Source organism: Liolophura sinensis, chromosome 6 (genome assembly GCF_032854445.1).
Source record: "Liolophura sinensis isolate JHLJ2023 chromosome 6, CUHK_Ljap_v2, whole genome shotgun sequence".
Lineage (NCBI taxonomy): Eukaryota > Metazoa > Mollusca > Polyplacophora > Chitonida > Chitonidae > Liolophura > Liolophura sinensis.
The window spans coordinates 4,016,961-4,040,056 of NC_088300.1; the positions used below are offsets into that span (position 1 = coordinate 4,016,961).

The window sequence follows — 23,096 nt, forward strand, 5'->3', positions numbered from 1 at the left end:
CCTCCACAGCGGTCCTGCATTTTAGAGCAATCAACGGCATGCTTAAGCCATAGCAGTTGACCTATATACGTCAGTGCTGCGTGTGTATGACGTCATCTCTTATTGTTGCAGGACATCATACCGCTGAGCTCAGATTGGAACGTCTTCATACAAATATTTGTGTTTTCATGTTATGGCATCTGGGTGTAAAATATAAAACCTGTAAAAACAAAAGCAATATCTATTAACTGTGTGAAATAACACGTTTATCACTGAAAGGAAATTCTGATAGTTCATCTTTATGTAAATCACAAAGCAAACCTTGCTTAATTAAACAAACTCAAATTCTTTTATTTTTAGACATAAACAGCAAGAAATGACATAACTCGAGGAAACTATTGTGTTTTGCTTGACACCCATGATGTGATTTGAAAGGTCATATCTATTTAATATGTATATTTGAACACGGCACGCAAATTATAGCAGGGTAGAATCATGAATTATACCCCAAACCTGCAAGCACCAATTCATCTACCATGTTAAAATCTTGCTTTGGGTACTATAACATGAGTAATGTATCGAACATTGACATTCCAAACTATCAATATGTTACTCGTGGATTATATCCCAAAGCCGCAATCACCAGTTGATCTCCCATGTTAAAATCCTGTTTGGCGTACCATAACACAAGTAATATATCGAGCATTGTCATTCCAAACTGTCTACATATTAGTCCCCTTTATGTAGTATGCCAAAGCAGCAAACAACAATTCACCTCTCCTATTAAAACCACGCTTGCATGGAGTACTCTATTGACAAGTAATATATAGAGTGTTGACTATTTAAGGGAGAACAAAGTTTAACTGTTTGTGGGCTACAGTGGCAGTCTTGGGCAATAGTGGTTGGGGATTAGGTGGCGATTCAGTGTGGACTATCCCTCAGTTCAGCCAAAATTTGTGCAATGGTCCTCAAGGCCTAGTTAATAAAAGGAAATTTGAAGCTCATATGTGCCAGTCCTTTAAGACCTGGTACCTCAACAATACCCCTTTTTTCAATGTGAGATTATTGCTCCAAGCATGCAAGCCACATTTGAAAAGCCTATGGCTCCTCTCCGCTCTCGATCCCTAAGGGATGTGCCCATTTTCGAATATGGTCACATCTGAGGTTCCCGACCTTCTCATGCAAACCACATTTGATAAGCAGCAGTTCTGTTGCCCTGACCCTGACTCCGGTTTCCACTACCCACAGACTTGACTGCCGTTATATAAGTGACAAATCACGGCAATAATCACAAATAAAATAAAATAATAAATCTATCCCACTAGGCTTCAACAGAGGGAGGATACTTTTGCCCGGCGAGAGTTCAGCTGGGTAGCATGAAGCAGAGCCTGATCTGTCTGATCAGTTACATTTTCATGGGGTGCCATATCATGATATTGCCTTTGGATGAAATATATTTTTGACTGGTGCTCTAAAACTGGTGCACAGAGAAACAAGAGTAACTCACATCTGCCAGATAGCGGACGGTGACAGTCCAAATAGAGCTAGATTCAAGCCTGTGATCCACACTTGAGCCAAATAAGCCAATGAGGACCCTAGGAAACATCAGAAGATTGAATGCAAAATCTTTATATGTATAATGCTTTTTCCAGTGTAGATTATGGAAATGTTAACAATGTATGGAGTTGATGCTTTGACCCCTGTGTTAAACACAAATCAAATAAATGAATGAAATAATGTCATGGAGAAGCAAATGGCTTGTCTTCTCACTCGTTTTCATTATATTTCAAGGTTACTTAGAGACTTTCTTCATCTCTGTTTGACTTGTTATATCACATGTATGTGCATTGACAGGATTGAAGACCATGATGATCTGACCCCCATCTTTAACCGTCAGAGTGACATGCTGAGTCGTACTTACGGTGACTTCTTCCTGGGAGAGTTGATTGACGCTCAAGATGAGCACATGCATTGTTTGGTGGCAGAGGTAAAGTATCGTGTGTGATCACTGATATTTGTGTGGTGGTATGTCAGTGGTTAGAGGTGCCCTTAGGAGTGGTCGTTAGGGCTCACAAGGAGTTGTTTAAAAGTCTGCATTGGACAGGGAGTTAGTAGATTTCCCTGTTCTCACTGCTTATGGGCATTGTTGACAATAAACTGTTGATGATTCTAAAATGGCCATTCAACACGTGCAATCCAACATTCGTGGACACCACTTCACCAGTATAAGTCCATATCTGTACGTCACATGTGGGAAAGTTCGTCAGTAACCGTCCAAAGGTCAGTGGTTTTTGCCGGTCACTCCAGTTTCCTCCACCCATAAAAATATCTGCCATCATATAAGTGAAAAATTTGAGTATGGGGTAGCAACAATCCAAAAAAATTTTAAAAATGTGATTGAGGTCAAGGTTTGGTTGATCCTGGGTTGCCACATAATCATTGGCAGTATTTATCACATATATTGTGGTGATTGTGACTATGGTTGAAAAGCTTCTACCATGTCTTTTTCTATAAGTTTGAACTTGGACATGAAGGTTTTGCTATTGATTACTTGACATGTGCCTTTAGACAATTAAATGTGAATGAAATGGTTTCGATTTTAAATGTGATGTGAAAATGCGTCTTTGTAACATTTTTACTTGGTACCATAAAGCATTTGATGTGTTACAGGTTGATGGGACAGCTATTGGGTTCATGAGTATGAGTGATGATGTGAACGTCAACTTGCTAAATGAATGTTTTGAGCTGGCACCTTTCCATGGACTGAGGAAGCCGCACCCAGAAGATATGGATTCAGCAGATAAAACCTTCACAGCTACACCACCCACACTGGAAAATCAAGGTGAACACATAGTACTCTATGTACAGTTTAATTGTTCACAGAATTAACGCTCTAAAAATTAGTACAATTACCTCGGCATCTCTTTGCCATTGATACAGTTCTTCATCCTCATCAGAATATAAAACAGGACCTGGTTTCATAAAACTTCATCATACAATAGCATGATGGACGTTTTCTGTTAAGAGACATTTCATGTTGGGCTTGGCAAAACCAACCAACAAGCAATGTACTGGACTTTTGTGAAACAGCGCTGAGTTATTGGAAAGCATAGTGTCATTATTGTACATATTTTGTATATATTTCAGCTGGATGTGTGAAATGTCTTTGTAGTGTCTCAGCCAAGTGATAGACCAACATGTGGAGAATCTTCTAAATCCGAAGGTTCTAAAGCTTCTGGAGTCAGCTGCCAGTCAGCTGATGAGAGTAAAGAGAGAGAGAAGAAAGCTGATGTGGCCCAGGAGGAACAAGTGCCACAGGATGAGGCCACGGGCAAGCTGCCAGGACATAAAAGCCCACAGGGTATGCCAATGTGTAAAAGTAATTACGAAAACAAGGATTGAATTGTGCATGCAGCTAAACACCAATATGCAAGACATTGTTGGGGTTAAATTTATTCACTTCTTCCTATTAGGATATATATCTTAATATATCTTTCATCTTTTCCGCCTGCTACACCTTAAAATAAGCATATTATGTTTCACCATATTGAAATGGACAAGGAGTTTAACTGGATATGCTGAGTGGTTAGCGTCCTAGCGCACCTCCGGAGTCTCTCCCCAATGCGATTGCTGTGAGTTCAAGTCCAGCTCATGCTGGCTCTATGTGGTTTTCTCCCACTGCAATGCAGGCTGCCCTCCTATGAGTCAAGTATTTTTGAGTAGGGCGCAAAACACCAATCAAATAAATGACTTGTTATGTTTCTAAACATAGAATGTCTGTATTGACTTTAATTGCTCAGAGTATACACATTTTGAATGCTTGCCAAGTATAGAAGCTTGATGGCACTGTCTTTTTTCCTGTTCCATGTTACACTTGGGTGCATATGTAAGTAATAGGTGATACTGTTTCAGCGGATGAGGAGGTGAAGGTTTCTCCCAAGCTGAGTGATGCTAACATGGGAGGGAGTGCTGCCTCTCTGATCAGTGAGGGCAGTGAGGTGGGCTCGGAAAAATCAGCTGGCTGTCACACCCCTCCTCCATCCAAGAACTCCAGGCCAGGGATTGAGGTCAGTTCACTGCCTAAGGTTATAAAATTTGGGTGGGTTGTTTTACTTAAAGCTTTCAGTAATGTTAATCATTTATTAAGTTCAAATATGGTTGATAGACTGTCACAGTAAGGGCGAAATTATCAAGATCAAATGACAAGTCAAGTAAAAAGTAAATCGTAAATCCTGACTAATGAAATGACCTAGCATTGTGGGTTTACTTGTGGAAAAAAAAGGAACTGGTATTAATGCTGTCCTAAACCTATATATGGTGAGAAGTCTTTGTACCAATTTGCTTGGAGCTGTCCCCCCTTAATGATTCAGTTGTATTAGGTATTTCCACTTGTATATGTTAATGTATTATTTTGAAATTTACTCCAATAATAAATCTGTCTGTAACAGTATATATAATATGTCTCATTTATGACATGGTGCTAATTTTACATATATATATATATATATACATATATATATATATATATATATATATATATATATATATATATATATATATATATATATATATATAGTTTCACCAAGATTACTAGCAAGGGAAGGTGATTTTCCCAGGCTATTCCTGCTTTCTCCCACCCATGAACCAGACCATTGGATAGGAGTAAAACACCTGTCAAAGTAGTGAATGAATAATTGATTTTCATGCCAGTATTAACTAAGAAGAGTAAGTGAATCAATTAATCAGTTTTATGGGCAACGAAACACGATTGCCGGAAGTAAACCATCAACCTTTGGCAAATAAGTGACAAAGCTTTCCCCTCATATAGATATATGTGAAAGACAATGGAGAACAGTGGATGACCTGGGGAAATCTTGATGATTCCCTGTCTAAGGCTGGGATTGAGCCAGCGCCTTGTGCGTCCTAGTGATTGAAAATCAGTGATCATAACCACTCTGCCTCAAGCTCCACTCCCTCATATATGTGGGATACATGCCAATTTACTAAGGAATGTTATGTAAGCAAAATTTCTTGCAGTCTGGCAGCCCAAGGATTCTCAGTGCAAACCCAGAGACGGCCAAAGCTCAGCTGCCAAAGAGATTTGTACCTGTGTACAAGGGTGGCAATAATGCCTTCTGTGTCCAGCTGTTTTGTGTGGATGAACGATACGAAATGAGGTAAAGCACCTTCTGCTTCATTTTCAGCTTCCGTATGACCATATATATAACGTATATCAGTACTTCTAAATTCTCATGTGTTGTATTAAATTGAAAAACTTGAATTTGTTACTGTCCACACCAAAAGCCAGCTGGAATGGAGATTTTTCTTAATGCTGTCTGGGTTTTTTCAGAGAGCATATAATTTATTAGCAGCTGCTATGTTTGTCCATCATTTTTCTATGGAAGGATTACAGTTATAAAGACACAGTTTTAATATTTGATGGGCAGAGATATTTTTCAGACATCTGTCATGTGCCAGATGCATTTGTTGAGAGACATGAGGAGTAATTTTATGATTACAAAGCCTGTATTAAGAAATGAAGGGCCAGGAACTTAGTGGCCATAGCCTTTATGAATGATTGTAACATTTTACATACTGTAAACTGTAAATTACTGCTTCAGTCAAACTGACATGTATTACAAACTCACTAATAACAGATGTCACTGCAGGTAGTCATATCAGCACTGAAAAAAAAACACATACACATTTGAGCTGTTTTGGTGGGTTTTAAGTGCATTTTGGCATTTGGGCTGAACGTAGCCGAATCACCTGAAGATCGTGGTGTGGATCGCAAGAGGTCACAAATATATAGCTGATCACATACTAATGAAGGATCATAGGTTTCGTCTGGATGAGTCGGTATTTGGTCCGTTGATTGAATAAAAAACTCAATAACTGGTTATATTTATTCAATTTGAGAACTATTCAAACTTTTATGTAAACTCAATTTGAACATATCCAAAGTTCTGCAAAGCAGCCTGTTGGGTTATGAGTTATCTCCCTTTTACAGAAATCATTATGATCGTCTGCATTGATTAGATTTAGAAAGGCAATTTTTGGAAGCAGAAGGCATATGAAACAGGACACATAGTAAGCTTCTTTGATCTCTGCCAAATTGGCCCTCACAAATAATTTGACCTACTTGAACGTCCGATCGTTCTGTTATTGACATTAGTGTAACACGTGTGACTGCAAGTGAGCGCATGCGGTCTTCCTGGTTTCCTCCCCCTGACGTCAGGTGGCGCTAATATATTCAGCTCCCTTCAAGGAAAGCATGCAGTTTGCCAGTAGGTTTCGTTTTTAGGAGTCTGAAGATAGACAAATCGCTTATAGGAACGAAATTTAAAACCTTGTTTGCCAGATATGAACATTTACCATTGACATTGATTCCAAATAAAAGAACATGGAGAATTGTGCGAGAAAGGACTTCAGCACTTCCGGCTGTTGAGGACCAGCCGTATTCGTGACAAGTGACAGTTCATTGATACAAGTAGCAGTGTTTTTTTATCTCTCTAAATATGTAATATTTAATATCGTAGTTAATAGTCAATGGAGTAAATCACAATTTGTGGATCTCTTAATTTTCTCATTACTGGTGGCTGATGTTTGCTATAAATTTCATGTGATTAGTAACCTGTCATATCAGACTTCTTTTAGTGATTGAAATCTTCGTTCATTTCGACAAGTAAGTCTAATATTTCAAGAGAGTATAGACAATGCACAGAGCATTCATCTGGATGCACAGTTCAGGTTAGATTCTCGTATACATGTAAGGTGTTGCTTGATTTTTGATTTTCTCAAATGTTTTTTTTTTCCTTTAATAGATCATTTTTGACATGTCCTTTTACAGACTTAGAGTGACAACCACATATTCCATAAGCCATAAATGCATGACTATTCTTTCTTGATTCACGACTATTGAATGTTTCTCAAAAGTGATGTCAAGACCAATTGCTCATGTGAGTCTCTGTCAATCAAGTGACGCTCTAGGTTGTTAGCTTTCTGGGCAGGTCTTCACTGGACTGGTATCCTGAAATACATGTAACAATAACTGCAATGTGTGCCAATTATCAGTTTGCAGTATCATTTAGGAGGCCAGCTTGAGTTCATATATAGGTAGTGTTATTTACTTAAATCAATGAATTATAGTAATGTACAAAAATATTAGATGTTAGTTTCTTGAATGGTCAGTCGAAACAGGAAAAATCTCAATTTCAGTTGAAAGAAAAACTCAGTCTCACCCAGAAAATGGTGGTCGGTATGTGGAAAATGGCTTCTATGAATCCCGTGAATGACATCTATATATTGTGGCACAGCATAACTCAACTTATAGTACCCAAAAACCTATGATATTCCATTACACTGAAGGATTGTCTTTCAGGAAAATATATTTTTGGAACTTTAATTCTCTCCTGTGTGTTATTTCAGCCAGATTGAAAAAAATGTATGCTGACGAACACTAACTTGCATTAGTGCTCAAATAAAGTTCTTAAATGCTTTATGTGCCCTAAAATCACCATTAACCATAAGGCCTTACTGTGACTTTCACTTCATCTCAGGTGTTACCTGTTCAATCTTTGGAAAGTCATGGTGCTAAGAAGGGTTGAAGAAAAAGGAGCATGTCTCCACTTTCCTGAACATTTTTCTCAAGTTATATTAAGTTATTATGGCTCAATTTTCTTTGTTGCACACTAGGCATGTATTTATGTTTTATTTTTATAAAATGCAGTAAAATTATACCAGTGACAAGTGCTGTGTATCTAAATTCTAAATCATTCTTGAAACTTATCTCGTACCTTAATCAAGTCGATGTTTATGTGTTTTAGATCAGCGGATTTCCTGGAGAAGGCTTTCTCTCTGTACCCTGATAAAGAGTTCTGTGTTATCACTGTCCCTCATCTGGTACCAGTATTTCCTCTCCTTCAGAGCTTTGTGGTAAGTTCCTTAGTTTCTGCTTCTAATGAAATATGCATCGTGTGCAGTTGTAAGTTTTCTTGCACATAATTTTTTTGTCACAATAACTCGATGGATAATTATATGGGTATTGATAGAAGCATATGATAACATGTAAACACTTTGACAGGTAAGAAACATTTTCAGTCCATGCTGTCTTGTACTCTTTATATTCAGTGATGTAATGTGCTCCAGCACACTGTCATGCTCTCACTCATGTGTTAAAATTTAAGTTGTAAGAATACGTTAGTGACATTAGCATTGCACAAAACACAGTTCTGCCTTGTTTTGTATTCCTGCATGATTTAGCATTAAGGAAACGTGTCGGTAAAAGATAAACTTTTATACTACTCTTGTTTCACTGGTGATTATGATCTCCACACTCTAAGATCAAATTGCATTTTTTTGTTTTATTTATTACCATATGTAGCAGAATTTTTCATTTGTATATGAAGATTTTCAGGTTTATTGGTGGCACAAACATTGCAGGACCTTGGAGGTAATCCCACAAGATAAACATAATATAATACAATACAAAACATTATATACAGCGAATTATATGGACAGCGAAGCAAAACATGTATTTGTTTTTGATTAGGTTAGGTCTATGATTGTACTAGTGCCGTATTTTGTATTCACAGAGAGTAACACCAAGATGTCCTAGTACATTGCCACAGGAGCTCTATGTTTTCAACAGATATGGATTGTTAAAGTACGTATATAAAACTGAAACACTACTCAGCCATAAGTATGCTGACTTGCAGTTGTCAGTGATGCATGCAAAGTGTGGATCCAAATTTATTTCATAAGGTCACTTTCATATTTCTTGTGATTTTTATGGTAAAATCTGTTGTGCAAGCTGTTGCACTGTATAGGCGGGCCCATATCTGTAATGATGTTATGATAGTTTTTATCAACTATTTTTTACTCTGTAAATGTTGCTTCAGAATACACCTTCCTGGCAGAGAGAAAGTCAAATGTATAAATCTGTCATTCATACTGAAAGAAATGAAATATTCTTAAGAATATGCTGTATTTAATTTCAGGAATTTCACAGTACGTAGAGCCTGCACTGCAGATTATGAAGGAGTTGAAAAACTTGTGAAGACTATTGATTTGCATGAAAATCTCCTGAAAGATTTACAACAGTTTAACAGAGCAAGACGTGATCAGGTAAGAATTACATTTACAGAACAGTGAAAACTTGTTGCCAGTTGTATTCATGAATCTTGTATTGGGTAGACTGGTATTGATGATGAAAGAATGCTAACTGCGTTCTTCTGAGAAGATAAAGGGTCTTAAACAATCTAGTTTTTTGATGAATGGTGAATTTGTACAGGAACATAAAGATTTGCTCTTAAAAGCCAGTGGAATAGATTGATGGCAACAACAAAGACAATTAGGAACAGTGGTTATAGTTTGTGAGGTTGATGGAATGAAATAATTGCACTGTGGAATCATAACTTAAGTCTGCTTTGTTTTTCAGGATGGAACAGAAATCCAGGCATTTGTTGCTGAGTGTCAGAAACAGATTGTTGGCATAGCTATCATTAGAAGAGAGGAGGTAAATGCTGTTGTTTTAATGAGGACTTTTACTTTGGGTTCATTGTACCAATTTGTTCCAGCATAGCATCGACAAATTATCGTTTGTTATGTATTGTACAGTGGTATTTCCTGCACTGGATTTAATGTACATTATGTCTCTTCAGTCCACACAACCAGTGCAATATTTAGACAACCTGTGTTGAAAATCTAGGCAGATTCCCTACCGAGTAAGTTAAATCCCTGTGATTTCTACAGGCTTATGTGATTGGTCAGATACCAACAAGCTCTTGTCTCATGATTGGACAAAAACAGTTATTGTCAAGTGTTGTGGGAGGGGGGGAGGTGGCAGTCACTTTGAGCGTGATAGATTTGACCTCCCTTTGCATAACGGATTAGAGCTGTGTCACTGAATGTGTTGGTAGTAGAGGGAAAGAACGTAGGCTATATATCCACTGTACTATGGGGTAACAGTGGTACTGTATTTATATACAGGAGACACCAGTATATATGTCATGAGCTTACAGTTAGTGTATGTGCTTTGAATTGTTCCATGTACCATTCTTTTTAAGATGCCTTTTTTTTTTCAAATGGCTTACAATAGTAAATGTGCAATGACACTGTTGTATTTGGTGATGTAAATTAATTTTCATTATTAGGATATAGAGTACATCCGCTCTCATTACAACATTGAGGACTTCATCTACTATAATCACCACAAGAGGGAAGAACATGGACATCTCCACCACTATGCTCTCAGTCCTATATTTCAGCATCTGTCCAAGCATTTCCTCAAGGTAATCCGTCTCAAATAAATACCGGTATAGCGTATGTTGCTGTGGGTCCCTCACTGCCTCAGTGGCCATTTTCTTGCCAGTGACATGTGATGGGTACAAGTCAGCTGCAACTGCTAGAAGCTTATTTATTTATTTCTTTGATTGGTGTTTTATGCTGTACTCAAGAATATTTCACTTATACGACGGCAGCCAGCATTAAGGTGGGAGGAAATCGTTTGGGGGAAACCCACGACCATCCGCAAGTTGCTGGCGGACCTTCTCACATACGGCCGGAGAGGAAGCCAGCATGAGTTGGACTTGAACTCACAGTGACTGCATTGGTGAGAGGCTTCTGGGTCATTACGCTGCGCTAGCACGCTAACTAAATGATCCATGGAAGCCCCGCATTAAAACTTAACATTAACATTCTGTGTATTGGATATTCAGAAAGTTGTTGTTTTCTATATGCATAGCTTCACTGTCTTACAAGTATTTCTTGTACATTACATGCAAATACAAAAAGAAGGCATCAAATCAAATCAAACATTATTATTATTATATTGTATATATCATCAGTACCTATGTCCCTTTTACCCAAAAAGTGAATTTGATAGTTTTGAACCCGTATGACTGGATATGTCAATGTTGTGTCTGAGAATAGGAGGTGCTGCGTCGTGGCCACAAGACTTGTCTCTACTACCCACTCTACCCAGCCTATTCCTCTAAAGAGGTGAGTCAGGATGCCTACTGTGTATATATATATTAATCAGCTTGCTTCACGTTGAGAAAAGTGAGTTAACACTATCCTATTTTTGTTCTCATTTTGGGAAGGTAAAGATAATCATTTTACCTGTATTATGCCATACAGGTTCATTATATGAGGAAAAATAACTTTTGGAGCAAATTCTGTTATTTATGAAAAAATCCTTTATGATGATTATATTTATGAAATTTTTTATATGCTGACTGAGAAAAAAAAGTTTAGTGTGAAAGTTTTACATGTATGAATATTGCCTTATTTTGTGTCAAGGCATTATGCTGTATCAAGAGACACATGTATCTGTACATCACATAGAATGCCATTTTGTGCACATGCTGGGCAGTTAACTTTTCCATTCTGACTGATGTAAAGTAGCTTAGTACTTGGCCTGTTTCACATAACGCATGTTGCGTTATGTTCACGCAACAATGTAATACCTATGGTACTGGTAACCATGGAAGTTTAGTGCATGTAACGTTACGTGCACTTTGTGAAACGGGTCCCTGGGCTTTAATGCTTTAGTAGAGGCTTGTGATTTGAACTGGATAATTAAAAATGTTACATATGAAGAATTAACTATATCTGCATTTTCATATGACCTGGTTGTAGACAGTGGAACAGCATTCTCTGGTGTCCGCTCTCCACGATATGGTTCCTGTCCGCTCACGAAGGCAAATCATCTATCCTTTGGAAGAATTAGGAGAAAATGCTCCATCAAAGAGAGTGTTGGCAGAGAGAGAGTCTTACGCCCTCAACCACATCAACAGAAAACTGGTTCTTGAACCAAAGGTAAAAATTGCCCATAATCACAAGGGGCGCTGCGTCGCATCTCAAATTTGAATTTTTTTTTGGCACTCTTTTATTGCACGGATTTGTGATGTCTTGTCCTGGCTTGGTTTTAATAATTACCATATTTCATCTACATATAATTATATGTAATTGTAAAAGATGTTAATATTATATCTATATTATACTCGTCCTGTAATGTGGTGTTACCAGAGAACTTGTGGGATTTAGAATGAATTTAAGCCCTAGTAAAAATCATTATCGAAACTTAAGGATTTTAACTTCAGGATGTTTCCTTGATTTGATAGTTTAGTTTACCTTTAAATTATTAAACACATATTCTCTGACACTACATGTAATATTAGTCCTGCTGGTTTCTGTGAGAACTGACGTGGAGTGCACAAAGTCATTTTAAATTTATATGAAAACTTAAAACCTGCAGTGCACAGTTCATGTCCTCCAGTGTTCAAATTTTTATATTTGTCTGAACCTAACATTTGCTGAGTGTTCCCAATTTTAACCTGTATGGTACTTAAGTTTTTAAAACATTTTTTTACTTAGTTAGAACTGTCTTCCGTGTGGAATCCACAAAGTTCTTTATTCTTTTCCTTACAGTGTGTGTAAAGAAACGCTTTAGCAGCTAATCCCACTTGTATAGTTTGTTCTAAGCTCTACACTATAATTATTCTTCTGTCAGAGCATACTAAAGATTCATGCACTTTGATTACATGTAAGTCTTGTCTCATTTTTGAAAGGTTTCTAACTTTAAATATATGAGGGTAACTGATTCGTCCGTGTGTGGATTCATATGTTATGCTTGATATGTACATCTACAAATTAATACATAACTACATTATACATTTGTAAGTCTCTGCGCTAAATATTTTATAACTGTAAATAAAGGATTAAAGAAAATAAAAACGTTTCACTCTGAGAACCTTTAGAACATAATGTGAAGGAAGTAAAACAGAAGCTTATATAATTACATACCTGTAAGCTTTTCTGAGGATTGTTTCGTGATTTAGAATAATTTGTTACATTCAGGAAAGGGATGAGATGGAAATTTAAGGTCCTTGTGAGGGGCTAAGTGTATGTCCCCATTTCAGAGATAAAGACATGCCACTGGTGACATATTTATGAAATTTATTTATGGAAATCAAATATTCGTTAATGAATAATTAATCTTTTCAAAGAGTAAGCTTGTATTGATTTACAACTACCTCAGATACTTTCTCCTGTCCTTTGTTGGGTAAGTGTTGCATTGCATGACATCATATTCTGTGAGATCAAATACGTAACCGTCATGTATTTTCATCTTATTGGGCATTGAGATGCACATAGCATTAATTGTCTAGAGCTTTATGGATGAGAATGGCATGCAAGATATCTGTTTGGATGAAACTGTCAGAAAAGAAAGAAAGTTATACATGCAACCACAATCAACATAAAGTTGGCAGTTAATCTCTGAGACAACAAAGTTAATGGGGAAGTAAACAGCTGTCATTTGTCTGAGCATGTCACAAATATCAAGTTCATAAGTGCACGTTAATTAAACTTCACATACTTGTATTATAACAGTATTAACAACTGGACTTACACAGATATTATAAAATTTGTGCAACTGCTTAAACATGATTAGAGCTGACAGACATGTTGTCATGTGTACAAGAGCTAATGTTGTTGGTAGCCTCTTTGACCTCAGGAAGAATTTATCCCAGAGTCATCTGTGTAATGATCTAAATTTTCTGTTTCACTGCATAGATCACAATACATTTGACAGAATCTTTAAAATTTTCCAAGAAATAAAAGCTTGTGACATTTTTTACCAGTTTTACCAAGGGTCTAATAATTACAAATGTTAAAATGTAAATATTTAAGAAAGAGGCCGTAACAAAGTCTTGAAGATAATCTAATCTGATCTGATGTGACAGGATAAAAACTCTTTTTTTTGTGTAAGCAGTGTGTACCCGTAACTTTATATCATACTATCTATATGTCTTCAGGGAGCAGTTGACTTGGTGATCAAGTATTTGTTTTTGTGTTAAACAGGTGATCATTAATGCTCGCATTGTTGTTGTGGGAGCCTCAGATGTTGGGATTGCCTTTTTGGAGACTCTGGCGTATTGGTATGTAGACTTACCTTTATAGATAGCTTCATTATTTACAGTATGTGATGGATACATTGTGAACCTAATTCAGCCCAAAGATCTAGGAGCCTCAGACCAATGTGGTCACTGACCACTTGAGTTCACTGTGAGTTCAAGTCCAGGTCATGTGTTGGAAGGTCTGTCACTAACCTGTGGATGGTTATGATTTCCCTAGAACCTGGTGTCATACCCTTGCAGTGCCTACCGTTGTTGTATAAATGAGTACAACATAAAACACTGTTATTAACAGCACAAATGTCTTCTCGCCAAGAAAATTTGTCTCACAAAATAAATTCAACTCGTTCTGCATTTTTCAGATTTTGTCCTCTGGCCTAAATGTGAAGTTATTTACATATTTTTTTTTTTTTGAAAAACAAATAATCTTTGCCTCATCACTTTGCTCACTGGGCATGTGACATTGCTTAGTTATGATAGAACATCACCAGTTTCAATTTCAGGGATGGGATGGACTCAAGAAGACACAGTATATATACACACACGTAATGACTCTTCATTATCATATGACTTAAAAAATTGTTAAGTATGACATTAAAGCCTAAGTATACGTGCATACATATACGAAGATCTGTGGACGCTTTCACATATTTTCTAGTACAGGTGGTCGTTCAACAAAAATCACATTTAAAGGATACACCCCCTTACTTGACACTCCTACACCCTCCTCCATTCGGTCTGTTTCCCACACCCCAGTTTCCATTTGGCCAGACCCATTCAATCTGTCCCCCACAGATCAGTTCTTCTTTATCATTGATGTTACCTCTGCAAGGTACTTAATTTCTGCAATGACCACTGGAGCCTTAAGAAAACTGTACCTTGAGGCCATTTTTATCCCCCTCCCCCAAAGCGAAATTTGATAAATTTGCGTGCACTGTTGTATGTTATTATACATCATAATCTTCACATTAAGAAACAAAACCAAAGAATTTCGTGTAACGTTTGAAAACAGACTGAAGATTAAGCATAAGTTGATATAAAAATGCTGTTTACTCCCTTTCACTTTCTGATTTTTGATAGCTTGTCTTTACAATTTTGAAATTTGGAGCTTAAATTTCATTTAAGCTGACAGATCAGGCATTTGACAAGCATTTCATACCAGCACACATTAATGTCATTCACGTTGACCTGAGTGTTTTAAATGCATTGATTTCACACCATGCAGTATACTATAGGCTTCCATTCCTGAAGTTTTAATTTTTGAAGTGATCAAATCAGCACTGGAAGCAGCTAGGCTCTGGAGTTAAAGGGTTAATATGACTGTAGTTGTCATACATTTCCAGCAACAAATCTATTTTTAACTGCTAAGACAAACCACTCCTTGGATTAAAACATGAAAGAAATATTAATGGCTCACATTGTGTTATTGATCATATTACAAATCAATAATGTCCTCTTTGCTGGCTGCCAAAGAGATGCCTTTAGCTTAAGTTTGAAATTACTGTAAGAAACAGTCGTTTGTATCAGTTTTCTGGGCTACCTGAGGCCAGGAGCATATAAACCATGTTGCATGAGCTTCTTGAGGCGTACAGCGAATAATCCATATTACCTACTCACTTTATGCATGTGTAACTCCTAAATCCTTTGGAGAGTTTCAGTTAACTTTAATGTTTTGGTTGAGCCATTTCCTGCCACTGAAGCATTATGTGAAGATTGGGATTTAACTTTTCCCTGTCATCCTGTAGGGTTTTTTTTTGTGCCACATACACTTTCTAGTGCCCATGGCTGTCCATTCTAATTATTGTCATTAAGCTGTCTTGCCTCATCTTGTGGAAGTCTGAGTTAATATGATGCTGTATGAGGCCCTCAAAGTGATGGTGGGATACTGTAATTCTTCAGCCTTTTCACGTGTTTGCAAGATTTGCAGTCACAGCAATGTAGTTTTGTCTTCATACTCGGATTAAAACGGGGCAGAAATTACACTGAAAGTTGTTTTTTCATATTTGAAAAGTGTGAGGAATTAGGGTAACCAAACTTATATTTTTTTATTTTTCTCTGGCAGTTTAGGCCCATGTGTGACAAATTGATGGTAAAGAGAATGTTTAATCATACTGTAAGGATGTGAAGTGATGACCTGTTGGTTAGTTTCCTGTCTGTTGTACTTATTGCAATACATGCTTGGTCTGATTACAGTATCCCACACCTCAAAATACACTGAACAACAACAGTCAGATGATAATTAACACAGCAAATGTTGACCCTACATTTGAAATGTCTGCCACATATATGATAATTGACTTTTCCGTTTTCTAACAGAGAAGATTCATACTCTGTATTTTTAAGGATTTCTCATATAAATATTGATTATATGGTCTGTAAGTGCCTGGTAATTTTTTTATTCGTGTTGTTATGTTGGAGTGGATACAACTACATGTATAATGAAGTGGACACAGCTTTTGGAGTTTGCATTAGGATACATGTGAGTCTGAAGGCAGATTTTGTATGGTAATGCTATTGATTTGCCTGACTTTTGATGCTTAATGCATGAACCAGAGCGCCGCGATGTATGCATAAAAACTGTACTGTTTTGTGCCCGGCACTATCTTATATGTCCAGCAGCATAAACCTGGCTAGTCTTAAAATTTTAGTGTATTTTTATCAGCTATTAAAGTATATGATATACATTAACTTTTTACCTTTTGTAATTTCAAATGTGCCCTGAAAGTGTTATCATTGAAGTACAACAGCCAACTTGTGGGGAATTGCTCAATCTTAGGGCTCATGTGTTGTGAAATGTTTCTTTGATGTTTCGTTGAGGCCCTACTTGTGCCTACGAGTATTAATATAGCTTTATTGAGCTGGTTGTCCAGGTGAGAAATTAAAAGCTTCCTTGATTGCTGAGCTGGTTGTCCAGGTGAGAAATGAAAAGCTTCCTTGATCGTATGAGGCAATCAGTACTAACAGAATGGTTTAATTGGTTACAGCTTCCCAAGAGATTGGCACCCTTTTACCATTAAATGCTGAATTCTATTAGAATGAAGCAGATTCTATTGTTTCCTTTGAAAGCAGACTCAGCTAGTAATACTACTGAGGTGCACAGATGGTCACATGAAGTGCAGTTGATCATACACTTGGTTTAGCAGCTCCATTATTCTTGACACTAAAGCTTAGGTGATACATGTTGAGTCACTAGTGGACATAAGTGCTTTGCTCTGCAACTGCTGTTAGAATTGATTATGCCTGCACTACTTTGTAAACTTGTGGTATATTCTTCTGTGCTGCTCACAGTATTACTGACCTGATGACAAAGTAGATATTATAATTTGTCATTGTACTTAATACATTGGTATCGTTTATTAGTCCCCAGCAGTTGGTAAACATTGGTACTATAGGTTATTTCTAGACCTTTTCCCCTAGGCTCTGACCAGTTTCCTCCCACAATAATGCTGGCCGCCATGGTATAAGTGAAATATTCTTGAGTACGGCGTAAAACACCAATCAAATAAATAAATAAACCTGACGGCCTATATGTCCGGTCGCACCTTAAGTGTTTTGACACTTTTTTCAGCTTTCAGTTCATCTAAAAGTCAGACTTTAGAGCGATATTTGCATGTTATATCAGATAAACCTGTGTTCACATGTCATTAATGTGATTTTGTGAAGCTGGATTTAGCATGATATGAGCTGTATCCTTTCTTTTTGTAATCCTTTTATATTAGAAACCTGGTAAGTGTGTAGGATTTATTGTGATACACAGCAAGATCAAGTTTGGTAATGGTTTATGAATATTTTGTCAAGTTAGGCTATATTTGTGGGGGGGGGGGGGTGGGAGGAGGGGCATTTTGTTATTTTGACATAGTTTACTCTTCAAGTTGATGAGACATACAGTTTCACCAAACGTTTTGTTATCTATCAAATCATTTCATTGAAAGTTGCTGAATATCTGTATTATAATATTGCAAAGTTTAAAAATGGTGAAGAATGCTGAACTTTTGTCAGATTTTACTCTTTTTCTGCGTTTATGGAAATTTCACACATTTAACTGCCTTAGTAAAAGTATTTAATAAATAGTATACTATGATACAGGATAAGTTTGAGTTTGGTGATAATTTATTCATTTTTACCAAACTTACCATACCATTTGCCTGTTATCTGAACCTCAGCAAGTTTAATGGCAATATGGTAATTATTTTCATTATTACTCCTATTTAGGACTTAATGAGAATGGTGCTTTTACCATTAAGCAACTCTGCCTCAAGCACTGAACATACTTCCATGAAACTTAGCATACATGCACATCTCCCCTGTCATCTAAACTTGTGCATGCTAAAGTTTTAATTACAATCTGGTAATTATTTTCTTAATTAGTCCTGCTCAATTTCCCTAAAAATTGTGTGTATATCTGTTATATTAACTAAACATCTACATGCTTAATTAAATAATGACAGTCTGATTATTATTTTTATTTTCATACTTACCCCCATTCATTTCATTATTGTGATGTACTCAGTTCTGTATTTCACACGGATAATAATAACACGGAGAATATCTGACATGGGTATGACAATGTCATTCTACTTCATTTTATTTTATAAGTCAGTGTTGGAATGCCTCACCTGACTTGAACATTACGCAGTTTTACCAGCTGCTCAATCTGGCAAGGGGCCTCAGTTGGTTAGTGCGCTAGCGCAGCGCAGTGACCCAGGAGTCTCTCACCAATGCGGTCGCTGTGAGTTCAAGTCCAGCTCATGCTAGCTTCCTCTCCAGCCGTACGTGGGAAGGTCTGTCAGCAACCTGCGGATGGTCGTGGGTTTCCCCCGGACTCAGCCTGGTTTCCACCCACCATAATGCTGGCTGCCGTCGTATAAGTGAAATATTCTTCAGTATGGCGTAAAACACCAATCAAATCAATAAATAAATCAATCTGTATTTTTTCCTTGAGAATTGTGCCCGGGGAAGTTTTCTACCATAAATCACCACAGTAATGTTTGAAATAATAATGAAGCCATCACCACGTAAATGTAAAAGGTTTCATAAGCTTTCAGTCGTCATGCTGGGATCATTATCATGTGGTGATGTCTCAACTTCATTATTATTACTGTTGAACCCACATACAACTATGAGTCTTAAGCAGTATAGTAATGTTTGTGTTTACGAATCTGTTTCAGCCCACATCTACAGTTTAATAACCTGGTGTTGATTTCACCTCATGGTCTACCAGGGGAGATGGCTAAAGATGAGCTCAGAGACAGCATGCTATCACAAAGGTAAAAAAAAATGAAAAAAAATGTATTTCTTATCTGTTGCTGTTTTTCTTTTTCTTTATCAGTCACTCTAAATGAAAAATTTTCTGAAAAAGTGCATTTTTAAAATTAAGGCTCAGCTAATCAGACTTGGTTGTGATAGGAGAGCTACATGTAGTAAACTACATGTACTTTGTGTGGCTAAGAGCTTTAGTTTATCATGAGGTCTTAAATTCCTTTCAGAGTTGAAATTATTTCTTGGAAATCTGTTGTATGGATTGTGTTTGCTGTTGTAGCCACTGTTACAGTCATGATGAATATGCCAAGATCAGCCTGAGAACCTGGGTAAATGTGGTGTATGGGAAGATGACAGCTATTGACAGGTCAGCTTTCTTCTCCTTCTGTTAGTCATAAGGTACACATATATACAGGTACTTCATACAGTATCCCTATGAGGTGGTTGTCTGGTTTATGGTTGACGGAACCTGTGTAGAACCAGGAAGGGAACACACCTCATCTGGTACTAAACACACCTCCTGATTTAAAGTCCCATCATCACCTGCAGTTTTTTAAATTCTCAGGAAACTAAACATACGTAAGCATTATTAAATAGCACACAGTACACGTATATACAGATCCTGGTCAGGGCCGTTTTCAACAAATCAAGTTTGGTACTAAGATCACCCTTATAATATGTTTGTGGAGTTGGGTCCTTGCCACATTTGACTCTCTGAAAGGGATTTTATCAGAAGGTTTTATCTGTATGTTTGTAGGAAGAAGAAGCATGTAATAGTGAGCGGTAATGCTGTCGTCCCCTACGATCACCTGGTCCTCTGTCTGGGGCAGCAGTATCAGGTACCTGCCCCCACCCAGGCTGACTTCTCTGTTAAGGTGACCAACAGTCACCTGCCCCACCCCCCAGACAGGCTCTACACTGGACCTGTCCCTAACAATGTTTTCCTTGTCAACGATGCATATGATGCAGCAGTTGTACTACACTGGGTGGAAAACAACCTCATGAAAACAGAAGGTAGGTCTTAAGAATTTTCAACCTGAAATAATGGAAGTGATGTCATCGGCAGTGTGTTTACCTAGCTGCATAACCTATCTGATATGTATTACTCCTGTCTGGATGTAAATTTACATCAGATTGCTTTGTTTAATTCTTCAGGAAGGATTTGCTGCGATCATTTGGAATCATTAGTTAGCACTTCACCGATTATTTGCATTCAACAAATTAAATCTCACCACATATGTTCAGTTCTCATAATTAACTGCTAAAAAGATGAATAAAGATGTTGTGCTCTAGGCCTCTTGGTCTGAATGGAAATATAAACCCTGTTTTAATGTATATTTAAATTCAATACATACATATACTTGTACTTGCCATACAGTTCATGTTCTACTGTCAAGACAAAAAAGGTATATAAGATAAAACATTCAGTGAAAAAGAACTGAATTATTAACTCAAACACAACTGTATACTTCAGCAGTGATTTACACATGTATGTGATAAATATTTGAGAAATAAACGAAGTAGTACAATGGAGTAGTAAATTTCAGGGACGATAAAATAAAAATAGGGGCGATAGAACATGAGGGTTATCAGTTTTATGCACACAATGTTTTTAGCAAGTTTTTTGTCTCAGGCATTTGCTTCAGCCCCCTAGGAATACATGTACATAACAGAAAACAAGTTTGAAGCAAATGTTTTCAAACTCTTACTTTTGTAGCTTAAATGATACCAGGGTTCACACCCTACCTTGAAAATCTTTAAAAGCTTTGAAAAGCAATAAAAAAAGTCAAGGCCTTGAATTGTCTTGAAAAATTGAATGCTACCTTGAAAAGGTCTTGAAAGTTAACATTTGTACACTATGTACTAGACCAGATTTCACGAAAATGTTAAAATGGTTAAAAATTACCCAATGACGAATAAGACCGTGCACAAAAGTTGTTTGCCGAATATTTGTTCAAGGTACCAGTCAAACCATCCGTTGCTTATTTGGCTCAGCCATCCATCTTAACCGAGCAGTGAATTACAAAGATCTTTGATCATGGGTACAAACTTTTGAGAGCACATGCGCGCATGTCTATGGAAATGCTTTTTGGCGGTTGTTCAGTTGTGTCGTTTGCAATGAAATACATGTCTGGCCAACATGGCTTACTGTGTAGTGACAGTGGAATGTGTCTTCAATTACGACTGGCTCACAAATTATAAGTATATGTATAACAAAGTAAGGCAAGATGCGGAGTGTGTAAGAAAGACATTGATATCGCAAAGATGGGCGAGGCTGCCTTGCGATCTCACCTTCAGGGTAAAAAACACTTGTCAAATATGGAAAATTGGATTTGTGTTACAAATACGCCCATAACTGGATTATTGACAGTGAACACACGGGCACCAGCAACTGCCACCACCAGTACAACAAAAAGGAACAAGTTCATTTCAGATCACAAATATTTAAAAGCAAAAAAACACTTAATTGAATCTAGATCACTATATTTGCACGCGTTACCCTAGTTACAATAGCCATATGTATCTCTCCTACTAACATGCTGATTGATGGAGAGTTACAGTGTCACTTCAGTCATGAACGGCCGGCCTGCACAGATGCTGCTATAGGTATCAAGTGCCAAAAATGACAGTAAAAATGATGGTAATGAGACATGCCCTCCCCCCCCCCCCCCCCCCCCCTCCATTTGTTCTGATGTGGCTTTGTAACTCTCCCTCTTTGAGCATATCAGTAGAAGAGATACATACTGTAACTATATCATTACCCCTACATCGGCACAGTTTTCGTTTTTCTATTAAAATTAAATTTTCATTGATCCTTGCATGTCAGTGTTTTGTGAATAAACTAGTCGACTTCTTCCTCCAATTCATGATGCCTGTATTATATCCGTGGATTCATTTATATCAAGTCCTGAACTACTTTAGTCAAAGGAGCTAAATCCCCTAAATAGGAACAGTTACCCGATCTGACAGTTATTCGAAGCTTGAAGCGCGTGTTGCAGTTCACCAACTTTATGAGAAATTGTTGTATTTTTGTTTACAATACTGTCTTTAAAACAATTTTACAAGAATAAAAGCATAAGAAATAAATCAGAGGATGTTTGTGACATGTTTTTACAAGCAAATTCAAGTTATGGTTTAGTGGGGTAATTTACCAAGACAGTATATCAGCATCAACAACGGATGTCACGCCATGTCCCCATTTAGCGGAATTTCACATTCGTGTGTATTGTCTGCTGTCAATGGAAATTGATATATGGTCATCTTCAAGAAAATTCTGTTGCTATAATTTAAATCACAAAATTATCTGTGATAAGAATACAATTGAAGTGAGATCAATATTGCGTAATTTTTGTTCACCGGTACACTAAAAACAGTGGTAAAATTATCGGGTTGACATTTGAAAACATTTGAATGTCGCGTCAATAAGCTGCCGAAATGTCACAAGACCATCATCACCGGGCAAATGAGTTTCATGTTGAAATATATAAGAGCAAGCACCCTTTTATCAAATCTTGGTATAAAACATGCGGAAAACTAAATCCGATATGAAAGTCCTGATTTAGGCTGGTGTCCCGATATAGGGGTATACGTACTGTATGTCTCGAAGCACAAACCCCCAGAATTAATACTTTTTGGAATTTAAAATCATCTTCATTTTTTATCACATTAGAATTTCAACATTAATCATTCATGAACTAAAGCAGCCTTAACTGAATAGTTAAATATGATACATGTAGCGATTCGTCCGACTTTGCCTTTGCCATACAAAAAAAACAAGTGTGCGCATCCAGCCAGTGTCTGTTTTGATTGGTTCTGATCAAGTGACCTGGTGGCGCAAACTCGTGTTTCACCCCACGTGGACTAGCAAAAAGATGCAATAATTTTTGTTTCCGCACAAATGTGTGATACACTAAACTACTGTTCAGCATAGATTATGGT

The 23,096-nt window shown here is 37.2% G+C and overlaps 1 protein-coding gene across 1 annotated transcript in view; it reads left to right on the forward strand.

The window, feature by feature from the left end:
* LOC135466253 (cilia- and flagella-associated protein 61-like) overlaps nucleotides 1-23,096 on the forward strand; it is a 60,616-nt gene that overhangs the window by 3,541 nt on the left and 33,979 nt on the right. Inside the window, exons 5-20 of the mRNA XM_064743663.1 lie at nucleotides 1,834-1,966; nucleotides 2,650-2,821; nucleotides 3,152-3,340; nucleotides 3,892-4,046; nucleotides 5,017-5,156; nucleotides 7,806-7,914; nucleotides 8,574-8,644; nucleotides 8,979-9,105; nucleotides 9,419-9,496; nucleotides 10,134-10,271; nucleotides 10,912-10,980; nucleotides 11,620-11,799; nucleotides 13,846-13,922; nucleotides 19,067-19,165; nucleotides 19,438-19,524; nucleotides 19,915-20,171. Of these exons, the coding sequence (XP_064599733.1) occupies nucleotides 1,834-1,966; nucleotides 2,650-2,821; nucleotides 3,152-3,340; nucleotides 3,892-4,046; nucleotides 5,017-5,156; nucleotides 7,806-7,914; nucleotides 8,574-8,644; nucleotides 8,979-9,105; nucleotides 9,419-9,496; nucleotides 10,134-10,271; nucleotides 10,912-10,980; nucleotides 11,620-11,799; nucleotides 13,846-13,922; nucleotides 19,067-19,165; nucleotides 19,438-19,524; nucleotides 19,915-20,171 (2,081 nt within the window). The remainder of the gene's footprint in view (nucleotides 1-1,833; nucleotides 1,967-2,649; nucleotides 2,822-3,151; nucleotides 3,341-3,891; nucleotides 4,047-5,016; nucleotides 5,157-7,805; nucleotides 7,915-8,573; nucleotides 8,645-8,978; nucleotides 9,106-9,418; nucleotides 9,497-10,133; nucleotides 10,272-10,911; nucleotides 10,981-11,619; nucleotides 11,800-13,845; nucleotides 13,923-19,066; nucleotides 19,166-19,437; nucleotides 19,525-19,914; nucleotides 20,172-23,096) is intronic.